The sequence below is a fragment of the Anser cygnoides genome, chromosome 1 (genome assembly GCF_040182565.1).
Source record: "Anser cygnoides isolate HZ-2024a breed goose chromosome 1, Taihu_goose_T2T_genome, whole genome shotgun sequence".
NCBI lineage: Eukaryota > Metazoa > Chordata > Aves > Anseriformes > Anatidae > Anser > Anser cygnoides.
Genome location: NC_089873.1, coordinates 37,012,533 through 37,039,103, shown reverse-complemented (window position 1 = coordinate 37,039,103; position 26,571 = coordinate 37,012,533). Strand labels below are relative to the sequence as shown.

At 46.0% G+C, this 26,571-nt stretch overlaps 1 protein-coding gene across 3 annotated transcripts in view; it reads right to left on the bottom strand.

Moving 5' to 3' along the window:
• The window catches only part of RASSF3 (Ras association domain family member 3), an 89,969-nt gene that overhangs the window by 24,614 nt on the left and 38,784 nt on the right, over window positions 1-26,571 (bottom strand). The window contains exon 1 of one of the 3 annotated variants that reach the window (XM_048065421.2): window positions 24,678-25,008. The exons of 1 other annotated variant lie outside the window; for it this stretch is intronic. In XM_048065421.2, the coding sequence (XP_047921378.1) occupies window positions 24,678-24,806 (129 nt within the window). In that variant the 5' untranslated portion in view covers window positions 24,807-25,008. Of the gene's footprint in view, window positions 1-11,332; window positions 11,465-24,677; window positions 25,009-26,571 lie in introns of those variants that run through there. One more of the 3 variants, XM_066992557.1, reaches the window with a different exon arrangement.

Sequence of the window (26,571 nt, the reverse complement as noted above, 5' to 3'; positions counted from 1 at the left end):
CACTGGGAGGACCAGAACCTGGCTTGTGGGGTGATCCTCAGACAATTCTTCAAACATATAGCCTGCAGCTAAGCAGCTGAGTTAAACCCCTTGCAATACAGATCTTTTCCTCACTGAAAGGAACACTAATGAGAGAAGAGAATGCAGATCCTACAACATGCATTGCACAAGCTAAAAATACGCTGAGGCTCCGTAAAAACCCACTTGCACACTTGCCATTTACAACATTTCCCTAGCCTGGGTAATAAAACAGAGCAGTACTGGTAGAGGCAAAGCTCTACATCTGGCACCACAGAGCTGAAGTTCCTATGACCTTTCACTTGAAGCTGCAAACCAACCCAACAAAAAAAAGTTAAACTTCCTTTGTCATTTTCACATTTTTTCCAGAAGCTTGCATTGATGAGGAAGCTGGAGGGGAAAAAAAAAAAAAAAGTTGTTTGAAAGGCCTATTGGAATAAAATTCCACCTCAAAGAGTCCCACTGCCATCTGTTGCAATTTATAGCAGAGATGTATTTTAAACCATACAATCCCCCAAGGCATGCTACTACTCCTCTCGCTGGCCTCTCTTGTACGATTCAGAGAATTCTGCCTTGAGCAGCACGAACACACAGCTACATCCCGGGGAATTAGATACAATGGAGGAACCGTGTCCTCCTGTATCTTGCAGAGCCAGTAAGCGTTTCTCAGCATTTTGCAAGTCCTGCCACTGCCCTGATTTTGCTATTTTCCCACAGAAAACCCTTGGGCTGAGGCATGCACGGGGAGATGATGGAACATTAACTTTTCCCGAACTGCAGCGAAGTAAAAAGGGGACCGTGCATGAGGATATCGCAGTCCCGGGCACCTGCCAGCCGGTCAGAAAGGCAGGGCATCCCGCTGGCACAAGGCGAGACGCAGCCACCACCCAAGTGACAGCACCTGTGGAATGACACAGAGTTTCAACGCATCTCCTCCTCCTGGAGCAGGAAGGAGTGGGGCGCTCTGACAGCCTCCTCCCACGGGAGAGGCTTCTCCTAACACATTTTGCTTTACCAGCAGGGCTGTGAAGGCCATCTCTCAGCCACCCACAGAGCAATCGCCTCTTCGCCCGCCTCCTTGGGGTAGATCTAGGGAAGGTGGGAAGCCCAAGTGCAGGTGCTCAACCTTCAGTGTGGCTGCACCAACGCTGTACGTGAACGAAGGGTCCCCCAATTCCCCTGGTTGCAAAAACCAGCGGCCTCCTATGCAGAACTTCAGAAAGACAGACTCCCCGCATGTAAATTGGCCGGTTGTCCCCAAAATACCTTGTGTCAGAAAGAAAGTGCAGATGATCATCTGACCTGCCCCACGGGGAGCGAGATGGAAACAATGGTGTTTGGGGGGAAGGAAGCAGCTACAGGGAGTACCCCGGGCAGCAAGTACCTGCCCGGGAGCCAGGAGCGGCACGGGGAGCGCCCGAGTGGCTGTTATCTGCCAAGGGAAAGGAGCGGCTGCGGGAGGTGCCGGAGATCACAGGGAGTCAGTAAGCAAGCAGGGAGGAGATGAAAGGGCTGAGCTGGAGACAGGCACCCAGCCCAGGCTGAGTCAGGGCACCAGCACCGAGGGGGAGCCCCGGTGGAAAAAGCTGAGGGCTGCTGCACCCGAGACACACGCGAGCAGAAACCATTGTGGGGAGCACGAAAACAGCCAAGTAGGGCTGGGCAGGAGTCGTGAAGGCTGCTGCTGTGAGTTGAAGGCAAGCAGAGCCACTGTTCCTGCGGCATGGGCACTTCCCAACAAGGAGCTTCACCGCTGCAGTGCTCTCATGAAACTGCAATGGACACGGTCCGCCACGTCAAACAGAACTGCCTGCTAGCACAGTCAAACCAACACAGCCTTAAATATGCGGTCAGGAAGCCATTTCTGTCGTGTCCCACTGTAAATGCTCAGTAGTCACACAGATACTTCTCCTCAGCTCTGGGTAAGGGCTCGCTACAGAGAGAAGGCAAAGAAACGGAGCACTACGCCTCTGAGCTGCAGCTCTCCGGAGCCCAGCCCCATCGCAGGGAAGGCTCTGCCTTTGCTTGCAGCTTGCCCTGCCGTCTGGTTCAGCACAGCGTCCTTTGATCTCCCTCCAGCAGCTGCTGTCTTCCTGCCCCTTCGTGGGGCACTCTCGGAGCGCACAGAAGGTAAGCTGCAGCCGCCTGCAAAACCAGCACTCCGATCCTCCGTTCTTTAAAGATACTATTCACACTGCGTAAGGAGCGCAAGAGGAAACAGAGATAAAATAAAACTGATTGCAACAAGTCAGTAGACTGTCAGGTCAAGCTGTAGAGCTTTCTCGGTCATAAAATAGTCCAAGCAAAAAGAAAACCAGAGGCAGTAAAGCTTGGTGACCTAGGGTACCAGAAAAACAGCAAAGCTGGTTGCTGCTAGCTAATAAAGACAGAGCTGACTGTGTCTCTCCCCACTTGGTGAAAGCCAAGGAAAAAAAGAAGCACTTCACTCTTCTGTAGTTAAAAACCTGGAGCGATTTAAACTGCATGGTAAGAAGAGAATGGAAAGCAGATTCTTTTCCTACAAAGGTGTGCTTTAATTCACCCAACATCCTCAGATACCTGGAGGCAGCCACCACCTCTAGACTGCACATACTGTGCCTGCTAAATGCCTCGGAGGAAGCCATCAGGTGTCACTGAGGAACTTCTTATTAAAGGACAAGTCAAAAGCGAGGTTGTTTCTATTGCTACGTGTGAAACATGTTCAGAAGAAAGCACTGCTGTCAAGTCCATTTTGTTTAAAAGTACCCGTCCCAATAGCTAGGCCGTTTTAGGAAGCGTTTTAAAAAGAATAAGCTAAACAGAGTGCTAAATTTGAAACTTACAGACCTCAAATGCTTTTTTTCAAATAACCTTTTATTCTAATATCACCTTCAACAGGTCAGAATATGAAAAGGCTCTTCTGAACTTAAAGGATACGGAGCCTGATTTTCATAGGTGTCAAGTGTTTGCAGTTGTCATGAACTTCCTCGGAAGGCACAAGACCACAGAGAGCTGTCAGTTACACTGAAGAAAAAAAAATCCTTTAATCCCTTCTATAAAAGACAAACCAGTAACAACATTTATTTGCACAGCAAAGTCTAAAAGAACTCTGAATTTGAAAGTTAATCCTTGAAATCTGGCTATGTTTAACGACATGGTGTGCCTGCAACAGTGCAGGAAACAAAACCTCCATTAGTTGCTGCAAGTTTGATACTAGGGTGTACTTCACACTTCACAAAACATACTTAAGCTAGCTTTGCCTGACAAATTCTGCATGCCTACGAGTGACTTCTGCATAGCGTAGATTACCTGCTAATACACATTTCCTGGGTACTGAGCAGTGAATGGTTAGATTTCAACAAGGAAACACATTTTCTCTCCGATCAGCTGCCACTTGCAGTGGCAAAAGTGAATGTGAATACATGGAAAACGTGGTAGCTTTACCTCGATTTGTGCTTGGTTGTGCTTTAAAATAAAAAGATAGATTTCCTGTTATTTTCAGTATGTTACCAACTGCTAGCTTAATTTTGCTAAGAGTTCTCCTCTGTCTGACTAGGTGAGACGACAAATGCTTCGATGGATCCGTTAGGTATGCATTAGGGCGTCAACTGAGGCGTGCACTGCAAGTCACTTCTGGAAAGGACACGCTCTCACTGGAACTTTTCAAAAGAAAGAGAATGCTTGCAGACCTGAGGATCCCTGATCTTACAGCCTCCCCAAAAGCCGTACTGGCCCAAGCGAGGGGTTGAAGGAACCGGTTTTACACTGGACAACACAGCCCCTGATTCACATCACACCATGCTCTTAACGGCTCTTATTTGCTTTATGGAGCAAACACTACAGCGTGATCACCCAGACTTGGTCAAACAAGAGTGTAAAGTTTTCCTAGGCGGTGCGACACAACCCCACAACTTGCTGCTCTTAAGGAAAAATGAGGTATGTCACCCCCCTTCCCTTTAACCATGAGGTCTCACCTCTCGCCCAGCTCTCCGCATCTATTCAGTCCCTCGGCTCATGAACCTGTTTGGAAATTAAATCTGGAGGAAGAGAAAAAATGAGCGCAGCTTCCCACTAAGTTAGCAAAACAAGGTCCAAGCAGCACAGGAATTGGTTCACAGACAGTATGTAAGACGTTTAAGCAGCTTCACGCTGCTCTACCCAATCACTTACTTCTTGACCTACTCACGCAGTGTGAGCCAAATATCCTAAAGCAAGGTTTATGGATACTGGGTTGGTTGCTTCAATAACAGCAAGAAGTTAAAGGCATTTCCGCACAAAACTGGAAAGACAACACACCCTAGTTCGTGTTGGAATCCTTTACATTACTGTGTGGTATGAGAAGAGTCCATACTGCACCTAGAGAACATTTTTAAATGTTCTCTGAGAAAATTAGTGAGGCAAAAACTCGGCATATATAAGTTTAAATATAAGGGTCAGCTCCAGAAAGGAATCCGGATTTCAAACACAGTTATGTGGGTTTTGAAAGAGGACATCTGACAGCCTCAGAAATTCAACATGCACCTTCCAACTTGGACAAACACACACGCTTTAATTTTTTTTCACCCAGAGCTGACAACCTACACAGGTTACCTCTGCACCGAAGTGGAGCCAAGCGTGTGTGCTTTTCCCAACACTAGTCCATAATGCTCCTGCAGTCAGAAGACCCATCTCCTCTGCAACCAGAGCCAGCTAACACAACGAATCGCCGGCTCTCCTGCAAGGGTCAGCTGTCGTTTCTATGAAATAAGCACCAGTCGAATTTTGACTCGGAGCCCACAGTGAAGAACGGTAGTATGGGAAAACCCCTCCTCGAAATGACATGGATGACCACGTGCCTTCATGGCGTTACAAAGTCACAAAGTCCCAAGCATTCCAAAACTTTCATATGCTTACTCAGAAAGGCACTCTTAACGAATGTAAATGCAATCTTACATGTCCAGTCTTTGACTATTAACATTAAAAACAGTTGCTACTGGGAACAAGTCAAGGGAGATGCTTATCCAGGGAGTATTTTAAAATTACAGAACTGCAAGTGTCAGATTGTGCTTCGGCATTCACAAGTATTGCCTTTATTAATCTTTCTCATCAGACTTTAAGTTTAAAATTTTCTACAGTGCTTCACGCATTTGCCTATAAATGATGTGTTTAAAAGCCACCCTGCAGTATGAAACATATTGCTGTAAAGGATCAAAGTCATGCAACTGATTGGATGTGACAATAAAGCAACACATCCTCACTTGGAAAGGAAGTACGGCTATAAAGGGCAGGCATGCAGAAGATACTGAAATTCAGCTGGATGACAAACTTGAATATTCTATTATTTTATTCAAAACTGCTTTCCTGTTTTGAGGTATTTTTACGGATACTATAAATCCAGCAGCTTTCCCTAACAGCTTCTCAGTTTACTGCTACCCCAGAGTACAATTAAAAGTAAGGTAGGAATTCAACTTGCTTCCTAACATCTCGCTGCGAAGAACAAACATTGTCATTTGCATGATCCAGCTAAGACATGTAACCAGCCTCTTACAATAACAAAGAACTCGAAAGGAATCCTGTTTTCCAAAGATGGAAGTGGTAAAAGCAGCAAAGAGGAGGAAAAAAATAGCATCCTTTGCTCTGACACAGTGGCTGTTGCTTACAACTAAACTCTAGGTTATCCGTGAACTTTAAAATCATTTTTTTTTTCCTTTTAAAACATAAAAGACTGCATTAAACAGAAGAACATTTTGTATATTTGCTTATAAACCGCAAAGTTCTCAGTCCCGTCACTCTTACATAATTGCTGGGTGAAAAAGAAAATAACAATGAAGTTTCCTCAGGTCAGACATTTGCAAAGACCAAGACATTTCATTCCTTTTGCTTTAGACTAGAAGAGACTGGCATGATTAGGAGGAAGATGGATTTGATCTGTTCTTCCTAACACAGGCTTTTCCAAGGTTTGCTTCACCTGGAGGTAAGTGGTCTGATGAACAGTCCATCGGTCTCTGCCACACACAGAGAAAAGGACCTGCACGCAGGTTTTTCACAAAAGGTACTCGTGGCTTGTTCCAAGCACAGAGGACTGCCAGTCTGAGCTGTTCCAGAGAATTACTTCTATAGAAACAAACCACCTTGCTTCCAAAAACCATTCCTAAATCCCACTCCTTATTGGAAATCATCTCCAATATCACATAAGAGAGTCAGGGAGGAGTACGCAACGAAGGAAAAGCCAAAGCATGGAATCAAGAGCCAGCTGCCTGCTTTAAAAGAAAGCAGGATCCTTTGAGGTTTATAAACTCATTAAAGATGTATCAGTCCATTTTTATCTTTGCCTTGTGATCTGAACGGTCAGTGGAAAGCAGGCATTCATACTCCTGCCAGAAGCAGCGTGCTGCTGAGGACAGCTAACCCACGAGCTTCCCGGCCAAAGCAGCCCAGCACAGGGTCCTGCAGCACCCCAGTGCAGGGGAGAGGGGGAGAGGGGTAACCTCTGCACTGCACAAACACACAAGCCTGGGGGAAAACGTAACATCAAGACTCATTTACCACGAGCATTTCCAAGACTGAGTTCAAAAGCAGGCTGCCTTCTCTACTGGGCAGGCTCTGGACTGTCTGGGGCAAGAGCTAGAAGCGTGCCAAACAACTGTGCTGCAGAGTACCTCAACACCTGGGGGATGCTGGCTCTTCCCTAGACAAGCAGCGAACCCAAAGCAGCATGGCCTCAGGGGCAGCAGCGAAGCCACTGGCACCCACAGGGCGCGCCGGCATCCAGCACCAGCAGGAAGCAGAAGCAGGGGCCACCGGAGCATAAATTTCAGGTGGTTCTCCTGCTGTGGTCCCTTCCATGAACAGCCTGGGCTGCTGCTGGCCACAGAAACGCAGGGTTATTTACTGAACTTTTCAAAACTTTCAGGTCCTCCTTTGTTCTAAAAAGGCAAGGCTGTTCTAAAACCGTTTTCTGACTCAAGCGACCCAAGGTCAGGGATAGCATCAGCTCCATTTAATACTGGAAAGTCCTCCAGTATCCGCTAAAGGGCAACAAAAAAAGCAAGCGGTTTACAGGCAAATGAACTGCTGAAGCCTGGTTTCCTATGGTCTCACACATGACCTCGTCATAAACTGCACGAGACTTTCACGTGGATGGCTACAAAGGGGCAAGTCAGGACTGAAATTCTTTCCCGTTGTGTAGGGCTATAAAGCTTCTCTCGAATGGATTCCCTGATGCTGACGATGAAGTTGTTCTAAGCTTAGGAGAAAGAAGGGAAGGACTGCAAAAGTCTTGCTTTTGTAAAAAACAGAGCTAAACATGGACAGCCTTGTTTTGAGATCCTACCACCAGCAGCAAATTGGGACACTTTTTGTGTTCTTCACCCAAGCAACAACTGACTTTGAAACGGCTGCACACCACAGTCAAAGCTCTGCCTGTCACAGACAGAGACAGCACAAAACCAACTGTATTTCTGCCATCCATGCTTGTACTTGTTCCATGCACAAACAGCTTTCAGCTTCCCCAGGCATTAACCAAGGACTCTCCATATACGCCACAGATCTGTTACATCAAATGACTTTGTTATTGCTAGAAAAAGAGAATTTCAGATGGTCAGAAACACCACTCTTAGCCGCTTATTGTAAAAGACTATTGTTACATCAGTAACGTGGACACAAAAGAACAAACATGCCTCATAAACCTTTGCAAATTGTGGAAGTATTCAAACAAAAACAGAAAACAATTTATTTTGTTCAGTGAATTAATTTTCCCCTCCCAGAGACCAATATAAGATGACAGGTCACCTCAAAAACGAGCAAGTCGTATAATTATCATAGAACACTTGAAACAGAAGAAAAAAAAAAAAAGACACCATCAAGGCTCGAGGCAAAAGAACAAACAGAAACTGAAGAACAAGACCTCCTTGAAAGGAGAGCTTTAGTTTTAATTGCATATCTTTTGCAGCACAGAAGAAGAGAGAATTTGAAACGGGACACAGAGCTATGATTGCATGGGCATTTGCTAAGTAGGTCTGTGTATCCAGTTGCGCAGAATAATAAAAAAAAGCTCAAGAGATAAGCACTTCAGCCTGCCTAAGGCTTGGACACCTTCCCAGAATTCAGGTCATAAGCAAAGACTCTCATAAGCAATGGAGGGTGCCAGAGCAAACACTTCCACGCAACTGGTCTGTGTTTGCCTGTCTAGCCAGAAGTTAAACGATGCACTCTATTTTTCTTTTTTTAACTGGCAAACAAGCAATACAAAAGTGCAGTTAGTGGACAGCAGCTTTACAAATTTCTCTCACTTTCACACAGTATCACTGGATGTCAACATCCAAGTTTTAAATACTGCTATCCATAAGGTACTCTGTTGGGTTAACTCAAAGGAAAAAAAGTCCTGCTTTCTACACTTCCTTGCCAACAAGTTCTGCAGAGGACAGCCAAAGCACCCTGAAGCCTGCTGGAGAAAAGCAGCTGGGTTCCAGCCTAGCCGTACTCTGATAACAGGCACTCCAAGGTCTCTGTGAAACCCCATCTAAGCTCTGAAGAGTATTCCTTACATCCTTCAAATATAGTCAAGGGACTACCATCAGACAGGGGTTGCTACACTTCAGCATGGGCAAATATTTTAACAACCTGTCCATTATCAGCAACAATCTTCAAGCATCATAGACAAGCAGTCAAAAATGAGGGATTTACAGTTAATAATTACCCAACATATCGTTGTTTATGAACAGGCTTGCTTAGTGAACGTCTGGTTAGTGGTATTAGTAAATACCATTTGAAAAGTATTTGTGTGCAATGAGTGTTTGTTTTTTTTTGTGACCTCTTTAGGCATCACAGCCATGAAGACAGATTTCAAAGAACAAAATAATAAAGGTTGAATTGATGGTATCAGCTCAAAGCCAGTCCAGCCAGTCCTGAGAGGGAAAGAAAACAAAACAGGCAGCGGAGGAAAAGATGACAAAAAACAAAACCACACCACCACCACACCTTTCCCCATATGTAAGCTGCTCTCGTACACGCTGCTGTTTGTGTAGCACAGGCTCAGGGTTCCCACCGCATCAGGTCACCATTTGACCTCCCTGCACCCCTTCAGAGCTCTCACCAAGCCGCCACCACACCACCACCACCTCCATCAGCCTGGATGAGGCTGATGGCCCACAGTGTCCAGTTTCCATGCAAACCTCCACTCCAGTTGCCAGCAGGAGCTCCCAAGCCACCCTTCTGGCTGCTGCTCAGCTCCTAGGCCTCCTTTCACCACACGGACAGGGCCCTGCACGCTGCCTGCTTGGCTCCCTGTACCGCTAGCCGGAGCGCCAGCAGCGCCCAACCTACACAACCGGCTCCATCCTTCGCCCACCCAAGGGTCTCGCCCCAGGCAGCTCGCTCTCACAGCACACCAGAGCCCTCCAAAGAGCAGGGAGAGCAGCCTTTCCCTCAAAGCCATGGCAGCACATCCCCTGCCGGCCTCTCCCCTCGCTGATGTTGGCAGGATGCACGGGGCTCGGGGCAAGAGGCCCTGTGAGGGGAGGCTGCGCCGGGCAGCCACGGGTGGGCTCCGGGCTGCATCCCCTCTGCTCGCATCCCCTCTGCTCACATTGTCCCCTTTGCCCAGAGCGGGTGTTTTAACTCCCCACATCGTCACTGCACTGAGTAGAGCTTTGAACCAGGACAAGGAAGAAGGAAAAGACAAAGGCCAGACCATTTCCCCCGGTGTCCTCGCCCTGACCGGGACACGCTGTCTGTCCCCACAGGCTAGACACTCACGTGCTCTTCCAGCCTGATGGCTGATGATGATCCTTGCCCCATTTCTCAACTCTCAATAAAACACCAGGGCCTTCACAATTAAATTCATCTATGGGGCTGAGTTCAGAGACTATTAAGAAAGAGACTGCCTTCAAACTGCCAAATGTTCTCATGTCTCAGCGGTGTCAGTCAGGGCTTGGTCCTTCTGTTCCTGTCGGTGTCACCCAGTCCGCTGGTAGCAGTCCGTACTTGCTCCCTGTTTGTTTTAACAAAATACGTGGGGCAGACTCATGCATTTGTCAAAGAAAGATCTAAGAGAACAAGGAAGGGAGGGAACATCTCATGTCTCATACAATAAAAACAACTAAAGTAAGAAACTAGATCTAATCTGTGAAATAATGAGGTATCACTTGGTGTGTTTTTTTAAACTTGGTATTATTCTTACACTGATAGTATATGCAGCTACGATATTTCCCATGATCCTGACAATATCCATGCCTTACTCGTCTGAGTCCTGTCCTAGTTTTCATCTTCAGTCTTCCAGGAAAAAAAAAAATGAAAAAACAAGTGGTAATGTTGCCTTACAGCTTGACCAGAAGCTCATGAAGTGATGTTCTCCCTTTTGAGATGAGCAAAATAAATGATTAAACAGTCGGGGTCAACAGGCTCGAATAGTGTGACTAGAGAAAGGCAGAGGTTTACACAGCCAGTCTTGTCCCCTAACAGTGGTCCGACAGGAGAGCAGGACCTCTGGCCCAGAGGAGCTTCCTCTTCTCTCACTGTAGCTTCTTTTTCATTCACATTTCTCTTACATCTTTCATTCAGGAAAAGATACTTTTTTATTCCTGGAGCAGTAGTGATGTGCCAAAAAGCTGCCACAGAGCTATATTTATGCTTGTGAAAACACCACTAATTGTCGTGCCATAACCAATAAAGTCCAGAACAAGAAAGTAAAATCATGGCACCAAGTTGATTACTGTAATAATTACCACAGGCAGACAGTTTCAGCTGTGTAACTTTTTATGAATTGGCATGAAAACAGATACTGATGATACTTTTGTCAAGCAGATTAAAAAAGCCCTGCCAACCTCCCAAAACTGACAAGCAAGGGAACCTACCTGAAGTTTTCAAAGGCAAAAGAAGACTCGGAGACTCAATTTTCACTAATAGTTTTGTGTTTGCAGTGGGGAAAAAAATAATTGCTTGATACTGAAGTTACTCAAGGTACAGAAGAGTGCTGCGCAATAAAAAGCCACCTTTTGGTGTTGCATAACATTTAAAATGTATTTTAGTACATTTAAAAACAGTGCCCTCAACTTTACTCCTTAAATGGATGAACTGGCCTGTAAAACCTGTTATAGGGAACAATTAGGAGAGGATTCCAAAGCCACAGAAAATATGAAGAGCTAGAAATACCCAAATACATTTATTTCTAAAATCAGAAATCTGCAAGGAAATCCATGCTTTACATTGCAATCCTATTTGGTGCCCTACTTCATCACAGACTAAAGCACAAGCCATTTTTTCCCATTCAGTAAATTCTACTGCTTTCTCCTTGCTTACCCCCTTGCAGTATCTCCTATTCATTCAAAACAAACAGACTTTTCTACCTGCTGCTTACCTGAAGCCTTTCTACCGAACATCCAGTTAAGAAATCTGCCCCAACGCTCCAAGGCACGTCTTGCCTGTGTCTTCTGCTGAGGCTCTTCCTCTGGGGGATCCCAAAGCACAGCTCCATGAGGCAAGCCAAGCCCAGACAGGGCTTCCCGAGGTCCCACCCTCACTGCCAGCCTCCCCACTTGCACATTCCTGCACCCGCTCTTGCACCAGTGCTGCTCCTCGTGCAACCACACAGAGAGCTGGTTCGAGGAAGGCATTTGGCTTAAAACTAACTTAATTAAGCTAAAGCTGCAGTGAAACCACACCCTCTGCCCGAGTGATGGCAGCCATGCTCTAAAACAACCCGAGACCTGCCACATTTTGGGTGTGTTGTTGAGGTGTTACAGGACACAATCAGCAGAAGTAGGGTGAACTGCTCCACGGTAATACTTCCATGTTCTGCCCTGGGAGACATCATTTGTTCTTCTTGGTTCATGGGGTGAATCTTGGAGACTGGAGAACTGGCAGTACTTAGCACCCTTTACAAAATGCCCCAAAAAAGAAGAGTACCATGTTTTACTGAAACATTTTGTATATGTACGTTTCAACAAAAGTAGAGCTGATAAACTAGAAAGAAAATACTATATAGTGAATTATAGATAACCCGTGCTGACCAGCAGTCAGAGTTGGAAGACTTCTTTGTGCGAATGCGTAACAAGCCATAAAACCCTACACGGACTGCGTGAAGAAGAGAGAACAGAACAAGCGCTACCCAGGGAAGTATGTCCTGGTACGTGTTTGAAAGAATACAGGATCTCATTCTGGCTCAGAGTTTCAGTAGGGCTTTGCCACCATATTTCAATTTTTTTTTTGCTTACCTTCTAAGTACTGGCAACAGTCAGGTCAACATTTGTATTTCTCTAGGAAGGCAGTATCATTTAGCAGCATGTACTGACAGGATGGGGAAGACTGAGAAAAGATCTCCAAAAGTACCCAAACTAGCAGTTATTTCCCCAAGTTATTCCCAAAAGTTATTTCCCAAATTCAGGGAAAGGCACTGCATTTCTACTGACTGCACTTACCATGCCGTAACGCTTCATGCCCCCAAGATAATGAAATGCCAGTGCTAGTACCGACACTACTACTGTAATAATCCTTAAAATAATTAATGTCGCTCTGCTGCCTTTTGTTTCTGCCAGTTACCACCAAATGTGAAACACCTGCAGAAGATGTTTTTCTCCTGTATCTTCCATATCCATCTCTCAAGATGAAAACATATTGATTATTACTTGTATGAGCGAGATGTTAAATCCAGAAATACATCATGGAGCACCTATCCTAAGTTCCTCCTGTAATGTTTTCACAACTGGATAGTACAGTAAAAGCTGTGTGCCATATTACAAGATTTTTCTGCCAGTAGCCATAAAAGCCTAGCTAAAACCAAGCTCATTTTAACAAAGCTCCCTGATTAAATTTTGAGGCGGGGGGAAAGAGTCTCATACTAGCATCTTTAAGCATGTGCTTCACCAAGCTGCTTCAGGAGCTATTTTGAGTTATGAGTAACAAAGGAGTTTGACATCAACTTCGGCTCTTACAGGAAAAATCACCGGGCGTATGATTTTATATATATATATATATATTAGAAATACCAGGCTATTTCTATTTTCACAGAACATGTCATTTTATCATCTTAAGAGGCAAACGCCTACTTCACTAAAGGCCTATTATCTTCACAGCTCAAAGCTGCATCTTCATCTTCCAGTGGTAACCGGAACTTCAAAAACGCCTCGGGGAAGAAATCACCAAATCATTAAAATCAAATATGCTTTGAAGAATACTTGGGGTCTGTTTTAGTGGGTGGGGAAAGATGTTTCTTTTGATTATTTTTTTTTAATTAAATCAGCTGTGAGTTTTAAAGTTCAGAGCACCGAAAACTGCTTTGAAGTTTCGCTGCACGTAATATCCACCTTTTAGCACAGTAGAAACAATCATGTTCGCCCATCTTGAGATAAGCTTCATATCATGTGAACATGTAACCGAATCAAAAGCAGCTGTCGACTTAGACAAACCCACCAACTCTCTCCATAAAACAAAATAACCCGTGACATAATTAATCATATCTAATTATATTGTAATAAATATATTTCCCTAACTAGGCGGACACACGCTATAAGCAGAGGGCAACTAGAAAGCAACTAAAGGCATTTTGTAATTTCTGTTCCATTGCAATGACTTGTGACTTACTTAAAACCTTTGCTATTCCTACCAAGGCACATCTTAACACCTCTCAGTCTTGGGAGAAGCAATGCAACAACAGACCGGGTATCTGAAATGCCAGAAGCCTTCCTATGATCACCACGTTAAAGGTCTTTGCCAAAACAGTCCAGCAAGTCAAAGCCTGGCAAGAGGAATGACCTGTTTCAGAGTAACCCATTATGGGGAGAAAATTAAGTTTTCCCTAGAATCCAACTCAGCAGGAGCAATGCTCCTGCGCAGAGGCTTTCATGCCCACTATTGCCATTAGGACACCCAGCCACGGCAGCTGGAGAACAAACCAAAGACTCCCAACGGGACTGAGCCAAAACAACAGGGTGCTGCCAACAACTTCATTGACTGAAAACCCAGTTCACGAATTCATCCTGGGCACAGGTGAGCACAAAGCATTTTGTGACAAAGCACGGGATTAGCCTCCCAAGGAAGCTCATTGTGATTCTGTGATCAAAGAGAAGTCAAACTGACTTGCACTGCACCACCTGCTATGTTTCACAAGATCTTGCTTGATTTTCTGACAGCTGGGTGTTTCTATGCGGTCATTGTTTAACAGACAACTTAATTCCCAGTCAGAACTTGAGAAAGGTGTATAGCAGGCATTATTTTCTCTGTATGTTATAACAAACCTGCTGTCACAGTATCAAGGCAACCACAAATGCCCTGTGATTTAACAAACGAAAGAGAAAATCCTGATGCAATGTGCTCTTCGAGCATCCAAGCCGCTTTGTATTTGACATCCAATCACTTAAGAAGTGTCACTGGTTTTCCTCTGTGCCTAAATATCTGGAGTTTAGTTAGGATAACGTGCATGCTGTGATCAGGCTTAAGATGGGGGGAACTGCCTATACCATGTGCTGGCTAATTAGCACCAAACCTAATCCAGAATTTAAGGTCTCACCATGCTAAGTACATCAGCTGTCTGCTTCGTTTTACAGAAAATCAAGAATTCGGAACCAGGGTGACAAAAAACCTGAGATCCCACAACGAAATCCACCTCGAGAAGCCTCCTTGCACACAGGCTTGAGCTAGTGATGAGGGCATTCTCTTGATTTTTTCTAATACCCTGTTTTCGCAAGAAAAAAAATTAAACTACAGTACAGAATTTAAAATCTTGTAGAAAATATTTTCTTTAGTCCACTTTAATTAAAAAACAGTAGTTTTAGATAAGTTGTATTTTATTTTGCCAATAGCATTCTCTTTGAAAAGCTGTAACATACCTCCTACACAAATCAGGGACCAGCAAGAGTTCAGAAGAGTGGATGACATGGTCAGCTGAACACTAATACCGTTTTTCAAATTCTATGAAAACAAACTTGTTCCCATGAAGGCCAAATCAGACCCAAAGCAATACTTGACAGATGAGATAGGGAATGTTGAGAGAAGGTATTTAGATTTGTCAGCAATGCTGGTACAAACCACAGCAGTGCAAGTAAGTCTCAGACTAAAGGGAAAAGGGAAAGTAGGTTGTACCCAAAAGAATAAAACAGGTTTTCACATGGCCAGGACCTTGAAGAAGAAAAAAAATAAAGATCAGTGCGTTATGTAGAGGAATAATTCTTTTTATACTGTCAGTCATGAAGCCCTAAGAAAGAAACTTAGGCAAGGCCATTCTTTCTTTATGTAATTCGTTCAACTTTAGATTCAGTGGGAATAGAAAAATGCAGTTGTGGTATCTCCTCACACTGCCATATGTACATAAGTTCGTCTCTTACCACTTTGCTGAATCAAACGATAGCTAAAGCAATACAATGGTATTTTAAGAGTCACTTTCCCATGGAAATAGCTAAATCGTATTAGGAAACATAAAAAGGTGGTCCAGTCTTTGAACTCTGTAATGGTCCAACTCCGTGGGAATACCTTTTCTAGCTACTGTGAACCCATCCTCTCCTGTCCTGAGATCCACTTATCAGGATCTCTAACAGCAGTTAAATGGTTTTCATTACATAAAGAGTTGATTAAGGCTCCTGTCATTAGTCATCACCCCACACTGCATATTCTTCGAATGGAAAAAAGGTGTGCTCTGAAGTTAAGAAATGGAAGGCCCCTGGATTCCAAGTTGAATATCTGGGTTATTTTAACCTGGCCTGCTAACTCATGCAAGAACTACAAACTGTCCTTTCCATTACATTTCACATCCAAATCCACTCACAAAGCCTTATATTTTTAAACACAGAAAAGAAGGTTTGAGTTACAAGGTTACAGTTCATGTAGGAAAAGCAATGCAGTGCGAAGACGCCACGCAAGCTGGGAGCATCATGACAAGAGGAAGATTTCTTTAATGAAAGATTAAGTTTTCATTTCTAAGTTCTCTCCTGTGGATTACATGGCAGTCTGACCACTGCTCACACCAGGCTGCCTGCACAAGCGATGCCCCCATGACCATGCATTTGGTGTTCTTCCTGTGCCAGCCTTTGCATACGTGATGCAGCAGCTGCTCCAAGCAAGAACTTTTGATTAAATTGTCCATTTGCCCCAATTTGCTTTCAGCAGCAGGTAAGCGTTTCTATTTATCATCCTGCAACAAACAGAGTGAGTCTTTCAGGCAAAATTCTCCTTCCTCCCCCACTCCTTAGCCATCAAATATGAACGCAATGCCCATCTCCAGCCTCCAGCTGCAAGGGCGAAACTGCCAGGTCCACACTTCATGGAGGATTTCAGCAGTTTTGGGGAGCAGCACCCATGTTAGCATGTTGCCCCTGTGCTGTATCACAAAAGAAAAATTTATCATTAACTTCATAAAGTGTAACAAGAGACATACCTGTCTATGGCTATGCTACAGAATCCTTGCACATATCAATAATAACCTATTAAAAATCAAAATATAATAGTGCAAATTACATCTGTCACAAAAAAAAGTTCCGCTGACTTATGCTTATTTCAACGGCATTGGGCTTTGAACTTCCTCATTTCAGGCACTGGACAAACAACACAGGTCACTTCTCCCATCACACAACACGCAACCACCACACTTTTACTCTTTTAAGCAGAGCCAAAGAATATGGCAGCTTCTGAATATACAAGCACTGGGTCGCGCTGAAATCCCTAGCGCAGTTGCTAGAGTTCACACAGCTTTCCCAGATGCTTCTCAGATGAACCGCAAAGATGCTTTGCAATTAAGTGATTAGCTCAGAACAAAAAGACTTCACAATCTCAGCTGCTGTATCTATAAGCAAACCCACTAAATCAAGCCACCGGTGGACCAAACAGCAAGGTCAGCATCTTTTGCTCTCGGTGAGCAGAATTCTTCAGCAGAGAGGAAGCCAGTAAAAAGAAATAATAATAAAAAATTAAACTTCTAAACCAAACTCTTCCAAGCTGGCAGGCTAGTGTGATCCTAAGCACAACTATCTATAGGAAGTGACTGAGAGGAAGGTCTCTACAATAAAGGTTATGATCCATCAATAAAGGTGTTAAGCTACTTTTGCAGCATTAGCAAATGCCATCTGTCCCAAACTTGTCTTCAAAAGGGACAAGCCAAATCATGACACCCTCTGCTTCACTGGAAATAAGATTAAGCACTTACTTAGTTATTAAGCAACGTATCATCCCCAGCCAGAGCAGAATTTGATCTTCAGTTTTTGTCATTACTAATCTGGCTTCGAAGAGGCCACATTGATCGGGTACCGCAAGTAGAAAGCAGGGGGGCTGTATTATGGGGAAATGTACAGCACGGTCAGACTGCACACCCAAGTACTTGAACACACCTAGGATCGAGCACAAGAAAAGCAACCCTAACTGTGGACAACAGGGACGACTATAAAAGATTACAGACAATAAACTTACTTTGTAATTTGCCCCTGAACAGAGAGCCAATGATTTTCTACTCTATTATTGTATATAATTTCTGAAAGAAATGCACTTGCAAACACCATTTTTCACAATTACTTAGCGTGAAGTCGTCAGCATCTGCTATGTGAAGAGCAAGACCAAGCAGTGAGTAACACCACGCGGTCAGCACTCCCAGGTAGGCAACGCTGCCACTTGAGGCTTCCTCTAAGAGGCAGAGGAACCACTGCTGCTTTTACTATTATTTTCAGCACAGCACACATTCCTCTGTGCAAGGGAACACAAATTCCTCTCCAGCACACACACAGATGAATAACTAGAAAATGATCTTAATTGCTACATAAATCACATGTGGCTACTTTACATAGCCAAATGTACGTCCACATAGGAAGTACTCTCCTCAAAACTGTCTGCAGTATTTCATCAACCTTGCAGAAGAGCGAGTACGCCAAAGAAAAACAAAATGAAAGGAGCAATTACTCATCCCGAGTCAATTCGTACCTGCCTACAGAAGTGTGCGTGCTTTATTACAGGCACCCAAGCAAATACAAAGCCATGACAATGGTGCAGTTAGGCAAGTGCTGTGCTGAGACTGGACTGGATGAAAGCACGCTGGGCTAGCTTTAGTCACACCAGGGCGTTCCCCTGAAGTCCGTGGGATACGCTGGTTTTAAGACCTTTCCTGAAGGTTGGTCTCAAAAGGTACAGAACCATCTCTGTGTGTGTAGGAATATAAAATATGCATTATGTGTGTATATATTATATATATCATATACTATACGTTATAAATATTACATATTTTATAATAAATATATTAAATAGTAAGTGCTGTTTGTATGTAAATATATCTATACATATTTTAAAACACCATTATGTCTACCTGGGAGGAAAAGTGCAGCATGCATTGAACAGTCCTGGCCTGACGGGCACATCCTGCTGAAGTCAGCGGAGACTCAGCTGCCTGTCAGTAAGGGGAGAGTTTAACTACGGAGATTTGTCACTCTGATTTCTCTCTTCCTGACACTTACGTTGCTTGGCTTGGTTCACAAGTATATTGTCACTGGCAAATGCTGCATTACAGATCTATTGCTTCATCTGAAATCCTCTGTTAATCGGTTTACTCAGAGCTGTTAATCCAACACTGGTGCCACTGCCATTTTACACAAGGGACAAAATGCAGTATCCAGTTTTACTTCATTTATTCTTCATATTTTTGCTCTTGCAGTGGCTAAATATTAGCCACTAAGTACCTCTTAGGTTATTCTGATATTTTTCTTATACACAAGTCTACAGCTGAAATAAAAAGTTACAAAAATGAGGTACCAAATCTTCTCTTTCCTTCCTTAAATAACTGCTGGTTGTTTTGTTTTTAATCTACTTACTGTATTCAGATGATCCTGAGCTCAGTTGCTCTGCAGAGCATTTCCCTGCATTCACCAGACTCCCCAGCTTAAACAAAATTCCTTGCATCTTGCGCATCCATTCATATGTCTAAACAAGCCGAAGTCTAAATATTCCGGGCCGTAAGGTATACAGGTCCCCACACTTCCTGACGTCAGTGGAAGTTCAAAGCTCCAGCAGTTCTGCTCTTAAATAAAGCCTCAGTTTTAACCCAAACCCAAAGTTACGTTTCTGAAACTTGAATCTCCAAGCATCCATACGTAGCTGCTGCCCTCCAAAACTCTGGTGAATCACAGGCTTTTTTTCCCCAAAGACATTGACAAAAAATTCTCAGGTTTATCTGGTGATACTCAAATGAATGTCAGCAACTAAGCCGGCAGCAGATTGCTGGTGCTCCAAAACCTTACGTTGGCAGAGAAGAAACTGCTTGAGATGTGCCTAATACAGTGTTAATACAACAGACTGAAAAAAAAAGTGAAAAGAGTCACCTAGCCTGAATAATACCTGCTGGTGTTGCTGTACAGGGGACACTGAAATTCCTCAACTCATGAGATGTTTCAGTGACTTTAACTCCTCCGGGGACAGTACAGCACGTCAAGCCGTCTCTCCTAAACTTGTATCTTAATTTTTGGGTTAGCAGTTCACAGGAACAAAACAGGGACTGTGAGTTTACTCTGACAGTGACGTAGCCTTAAAGCAGACACAATCTCTACCCTGCTCATTCCCCCCAGCCTTAACTTTCAAGTATTTTAGCTGCAACAATGTTTATCCCATAATATCCACTGACTGCCAAATGGATTAAAAAAATAAGAAGAATGAAACACATTACTGGATATTTTTAGCTTTATTTTTTAAATAAGCTTCATGACTACGCGTCAAACACAACCCCAACCTTTTTGGCTCCGAACAAAGCCTATAATTAGAAAGCTCGTTTGTTCTGGTCGTCAGGAGAGCCATTTTCCCTGGGGAATGCTACGGAAAGGAAACCCAGAAAGAGTTGTAATGGCCAAACAAGATGAGACGTATTAATAATGGACATCGGTAACACAAAACTATCCCAACTGCACTTGAGCAGTTACAAACAGCATTTAACCGATTTCTTCCAAAATAGCATGCTTTTGCCTCTACTCTTCTCAATGAAATGCCTCAAGCCATTGTGCAACTTCACATAGGACAGACCTAAAAAAGGGGTTTCTGGACCCAGAATTTGGCCTAGTTTTTCACATGGACACAAGCTCACCCAGAACAAAACGCAAACCTCCTCATCCGACAGCGGAGCCGCCTTGCTGGGCTCGCAGGGACAGGACTTTCACCCACTGCCTCTTGCTCTCCCTTCACATTCCCTCTGCCCGTTTATATCCAGCTCCCGTTTCCAGCTTTTTTATTAATTTCCTGTCCCACCCTCATCACCACACCTGCAAATCCCACTGAAACGCAGACAACTCTGGCAAGGCAGGGGGCAGCGCATTAAAATAAGCAGCACCAGACGTGGGTGCAGGGGAAGGAACCAAGAAGAAGGTATATAAACTGTAAAAACATAGAGCAGAAAGCGGAACAGAGAGGAGAAACTGGACTTCAAAAGGGGAAGGACCGGTGCTGAACATGAGGCAAGCAGCATGGTCTGAGGAGCAGGAGGAAAGTGTGCATTTCTGGAAACCGCCATGAGAAGACATTACATTTTTCTTGCAAACACTTCTAGAGTCCTGTCTGAAGTGGTGAAAAACACAGCATGATGAATAACGAAGTTTCTTTCTTTTTTTTTTTTTTTTTTTTTTAATTAAAGAGAATAGCAGCTTTCAGGGGCCAAACTGTGCATCTCCAAGCTATTTTACATTAGACTTCAAGCAGAGCTCTCATGTTCTGCATGCAAACCATTCGGGATTCGGATGCCTCAGGATTTGCCCTCTTCTAACAACTGAGGGCCCACGACCTTCACAGCACTGCCTGCTCCTGAAGCAGCGTTTCCCAAAGAGCCACCATGTCCTCTCTCACACGAGTAAGGGCACAGAGCTCTCACCTGGGGTGTCCTCGGGTATTTCTGTGACCTGGATGGAAGACAGGAGCTCAGCATGGCTGGGAACTAACCCAGATGCCCAGGGCAGCACCTGAAAAGCCCCCAAGCTTCCTAAGAAAGGAGGGGAAGTATTGCGAGGACTTACACCAACACTACTCAAAGTGGGAGAGCATGGGGAACTGGCATGTGGAAGGGAAGTGCCGAACAGGCAGGCAGGAAGATGCATTTCCCTCCAGCACATGGCAGGGCTTGCAGGGGCAGGCTGAACTGTTTTCACTTTTCCTGAAAGGATGGGGGTGGGCGGGAGGAGAGAAAGGGGTCGGCTTTCAAAAGTTTGCAAAACATCTTCTTTTGGTATTTTCTCTAGAGGGAATGGACCATTTCCAAAGGCCTGATCATACAGAAGCACGGGTCTGATCTTGCTGCAGCCCATGCGCGTGGCTAACTTTACCTCACAGGAATAGTCACTAGCAGGTCAAAAACATCTGCAGTTCCTCCTTTCTCATTTAGTAAATGAGTCACTGCAAACATGAAACGGGGCCACGCTGAGCTAATCCAGCCTCCAATGCTTAAATTTACAACAGCCACAGAAGGTACAACAAACCTTAAATAAAACTAAACTTCCAGGGATGCCACAGAGCAACCTGCGCTTTAGGCACTTTGCCCTCAGCTTAAAGTACTGCTTGCTTAATTTTCCTTTCACAAAATTTTCTTGCATCGACCTCATCATTTGTATTAGAAAATTTGTGTTGAGTCTCTTGCCTAATGAACCCCAGATTTCGTTTACTTCTTTCCTCCCACACGTTTCACTGGCAGAAGGAAGGGGCAGGGATGGAGTACGTACAAGTCACCTACTGCCAGGGTTACACGTTCAAAGGAGATTTTTATTGGGAAAGGGAAAAAGTCACTTGTATTTGAGGTGATACAGACACGGTAATTCAAGTTTGAGATCAATCTGTTTCAAGTCTGTGTCTTTAACTGGACGAGGCTACAAACATTGGATTCCTAACCCTAATTTGTCCTGGAAACAAAGAAAAAAGATTTGAGGAGGTGTGTGAGTCCGCTGGACTCACTGAACTGCCAATAAAACAGAATTCAGCAAGAGAGGACAGCAAACAGCACACCTCAGCCCCAAAACACCACGCTGCCTGTCATGATTGTGTCACACCACAACGATTTTCATGCTTCCCTCTTTTCAGAAGTGGTGGAGAGAGAGGAAGAGACAAATCTTTCAACACCCTGCAGAAGATTAGGCTTCTTTGGCAAAGCCCAAAGGCACTATTACAAGATATTTACATCAGAATTGGTATCAATCCACTCATCCTGTCTCAGCTATAGAAACTGCAGTACGTAAGACCAGCCCGCCCCATTAAATGGAAGACGAAAATTTCACAGAGCTACTTAATTTCTTTTTTTCTCTTCTTTTCTTTGGAAATCTTTACGAAACAAGTCCAAAAGCTACCAGCATGTTTTTCCACAGGCACAGCCACAAGATGTAAGTTGTAACCAATTTTTTCCCCTTTTAGAAGAGGGGAAAGAGGGAAATAAGACAGAGAAGGATAAAGTAATTGCCACCACTTTGTCTTCTGCAGGAAAAAAGAAAAAAAAACAGCCTGCGAAACTTGGTATCTGTGTGGTTGAGAAAGACACAGAAACAATAACTAATAGCTCCCCTCTTTTCTCTTTGCTCAAGGGGACATAGTATGCATTTTTTGACTAAACCTCAAATACAAACCAAAAGTAACATCCTCATACATACAAAGAGCCTTATTATGATTGTTATTGCTGGAAGGGGAAACTCACTCTTACTGGCCACATGACTGTTGAAATCTACATTCAGCATTGTTTGGGGGATTTTTTCTTTCTTCTGTAACTCAGCAGCGCAGCACAACCGGCAATAACTTTATGACTAGAAACATTTAGCTGAGCGTTTCTGACGCTGCGTAGTCAGCAATACGGATGAATTTGTTCCAGGCTACCCAATATGTACTTAAACGCATACCCCGCAGCATCTTACCACAGTATTCTTTTGGGAAACATTACTGGAGCAGAATATCAAATTTTAGTTTTTTCCATCCCCCTTGACTGAGAACGTTAACATCACACACAGCGATTCACGTTTGCACAATCCACCACTTACCTAACTCGTGTTTAGTAAGACAACTCGTGTCACAGCATTACAAAGCAAAGACACGAGTATGTTTTAGGATCTGAACCAAGACCTGGGCCCCATCACATCCCATTGTACAACAACCACACAAAATATGGCAGCAACTAGCTATCTGTTCGCACAGTAATGAGACACTGTGGTCTTCCTCTACAAGCAGAGGAAACTTTACTGCAGCTTTTTAATAATTAGTGGGGACTTATAAGAAGGATGGAGAAAGACTTTTTACAAGGGCTAACGGTTTTAAACCAAAAGAGGGGAGATTTAGATCAGATTTTAGGAATGAATTCTTTACTCAGAGGGTGGTGAGGCCCTGGCACAGGCTGCCCAGAGCAGCTGTGGGTGCCCCATCCCTGGAGGTGCTCAAGGCCAGGCTGGATGGGGCTTTGGGCAACCTGGTCTGGTGGGAGGTGTCCCTGCCCATGGCAGGGGGTTGGAGCTGGGTTGGCTTTAAGGGCCCTTCCAACCCAAACCATTCTGTGATTCTACATGGGCCAGGCGGTGGTCAACCATGGCCAACCAGATCAGAAGATGGAGTTCAAGGATGCTCGGCAGGACTTGCCAGCTTCCAGTCACCGGGATTCACAGGAAGCTGAAAATCAAAATGGATGAGAAAGAGACGGCCTCGAGGAAGGCTGCAGTGAGAAAAGTCCTGGGGAGGCAGCACCGATCTGGTAAAGCTCTGGCCCCGGTCTGTTTGCACAAGGCGCCTGGCTCAGGTGTAGGCAGAGGGTGTGCCCAGGCTCTCTGCCAAACTCTGCAAAGGGAACTAAAGCTCAAGAAAGCTCCGTGCACTTCCTTGAATGGGAGCAGGAGTTTCCTGGGGGCTGGCCAGAGGGCTTAAGTTTTAAGCAACTCACAAATGGGGAATAAGTCGGAGAACCTTGGAGAAACAAAAACTAAGGTCGGCTTTTTGCAGCACAACATAACCTAGAGGAAGGGCTGGGGGCAACAAAGAGTCTTGACAAGCCCCACGGGTTGACCAGAGGGAACCGAGCTATCCAGGCTTATGCAAGGAAGTTTATAACGAAGTCTCCATGGTTGTAGACCAATGCAGTGAGGTAAACAAACACGGAGTTTGAACAGGGAAATAAACGCCGATCAGACAGGTCACAGCCCGCGGTGGGAGCAGGGGAAGGAGTGCCAGCATACAGAGAGCAGGCTCGATAGCTTGCAGTTTCTGAACACCAAGCCCATCTCCAGAACGGGATCCTGTGCTTGGGGAAGAGAAAAGCGAGAGGGGCCGGGCTGTTTTAGCTACAGAAGCACCAGGTTTACCCCAGCTGGTTTCGCTACCGCTCCCTGACAGGAGCCCGACCCATTTTGTGCTCCCGAAGCGAGCTCTGCTCCTGCCCAGCGCACCAGCACTGCTCACCCCGCCTGCAGCCCTACAGGTCCTCCCCTACAGTTTCAACACCGACCACGGAAAGGTTTTGGAGGTTTTTTTTTTTTTTGTTCAGCTTTTAATCACTTCTTCACTTCAAAGACCCCTCGCAGCCCATCTGCGGAGCCCGGACGCTTAAACCGAGACACTCCAACGCGGCGGGGGCCCTTCCCCGCCAGCAGGAGAGGCTGCCAGCCTCCCGAAACCGCCACGGACACGAAGGGAAGGGCAGCGCCGAGCCGGCAGCACGGCGGGCAGGGAAAGGGCCGGCGTTTTCCGCCGCCTCCCGGGGCCGCGGCGGCCACGTGGAGGCCGGAGGCGGCGCGGCGGAGCCCGGCACTTACTTGCGGGGCGGCGCGGGTCTTGCCCGGCGGCCTCCTGAAGAAGGAGGTGCGGGCGGTGAAGAAGAACTCCTCGGACTCCTCCTCCTCCAGGCTGCTGTAGCCGCTGCTCATGCTGCTGCTCCAGGTCATCGGCGGCTGCCGCCGGTACCGCTGCTGCTGGTGGTGGTGGTGGCGGTGGTGCTGGGGCCCGGCGGCGGAGAGCGCCGTGCCGGCCGCCGCATGGGGCCCCGCCGCTGCCGCTCCTCTCCCAGCGCCGCCGGGCCCGCGGAGCAGGAGGAGGAGGAGGAGAAGGAGGAGGAGGAGCCGCCGTGGAGGCCTCTCCCTCCCTTCCTGCAGCACAAGTTTCCGCGGGGCAGCGCCGCTCCGCGCCCCGCCAGCCGGCGACGCCTCCTCCCGGCCGGCCGGCCGGCCGGCCCTGCGGCCCCGGGGGGCTCCGCCCGGCCCCGGGGGGCTCCGGCAAGGGCCGGTGCTCGGGGCCGGAGGTTGGGGCCTCAAAGCGGCGAGGCCGGAGTGAGGCGAGAGCCCAGGAGCGGGCTGGAGGCAGCTGAAGCCCCGCCACCATCACCCAAGCTCTTCTCGGCCCCCGGTGTCTTAATCGCAGTGTAATAAACGGAGCGGTGTAATAAATAATTGCTGAATAATCGTCTTTCTTGCTTTATTCCCCCGGTGAAATTTGAGTTCAGACCTTGCAAGCGGTGCTTGAGCAGCGGTAACCCCGAGCGGTGCTGCGGGCGGTGGGGATGGGCCCGCAGACCTTTGGCAGGAGGAATGCATCGCCCCGGGACGCCATGAGGAGCGATGCCTGTGAAGACTCGGCAGAGATGAGATAAGTGTAGGGGTGGCAGGAATATCCAGAACCGCGGCTGGAAAACATGTGTAAAAACACAGGAGTTCTGGGACGGTGCAGGGCATAAATCAAGCTCGGTTACTGGCAGGGGGAAGTGGCAGACAATGCCCGAAGGCCACGTCGCTCCGTAATTACCTGTTTCAGGGTTTCTCATATCTTCCATTAATTTATCTAGCGCTGGTCGCTGTCAGAGACAGGATACTGGCTTTAAGGTACGGCTTCCTAAGCCCACGCAGCTGCCCAAAAAAGCAGGCTTGCCTTTCCTGCAGGCCCTCGGCCCTGAGGTCCCGGTGCCTGCCCTGTGCTGGTGATCCCGTGGGGGGACGTGAGTCATGAGCATGGCCCGGAGCGGGGTCTGCAGCCGAGGCAGGGCAGGCTGCACCTTTTGGCAGCAGTGCAGTCTTGGGTTAGTTTAAACGGGTGTGAAAGCGCGTGTTTGCCAAGCCCTGGTCTGCGCCAGTGCTTCAGCTCCCATGGCCTCGGCACTTGGCCATGGATGCGGCTGGGATGCCGTCGGCTGACGGCTCCTTTCCCTCTTCCCCTGTCCCCATCTCGCTAGCCCTTCTCAAACTCCTCACCAGCTGCATGCGGCTGATCCTGTCCCTGCTCTCAGTGGGGACAGGGTTAGTTAGGTGCTCTTCCCACACTGTTATGCCATACACATCGATCAAGTCACCTCAGCACCAGCAAAAAAACTCACACCCAGCACTAAAAGCAGTTAGTCTGGCTGGGGGTGATGAATCCTTACTTTCTCGTCAGCTTGGATTGGTCTTTGTATTGAGTTTGGCATCTAGCATATTAGAATGTAGCACAGCTTTTAAAAACAACTAATTAAGTTTAACAGTGTAGATGTAAATGTGTCAGATCTTGAGCCTGCTTGTTGGCACTGGAAAGCTCCACGGTATTCAAGATAGCTTTGAGTTGAATGCCAAGTTACTTGAATGCAACTGGTATTAAAATGCTTGCTTTAAACAAATGAGCTTTGTGCTATCTGGCTTGCTGAGACCATACCCATGCCAAAAGGCAGTCCCACTAGGGATCTGCTGG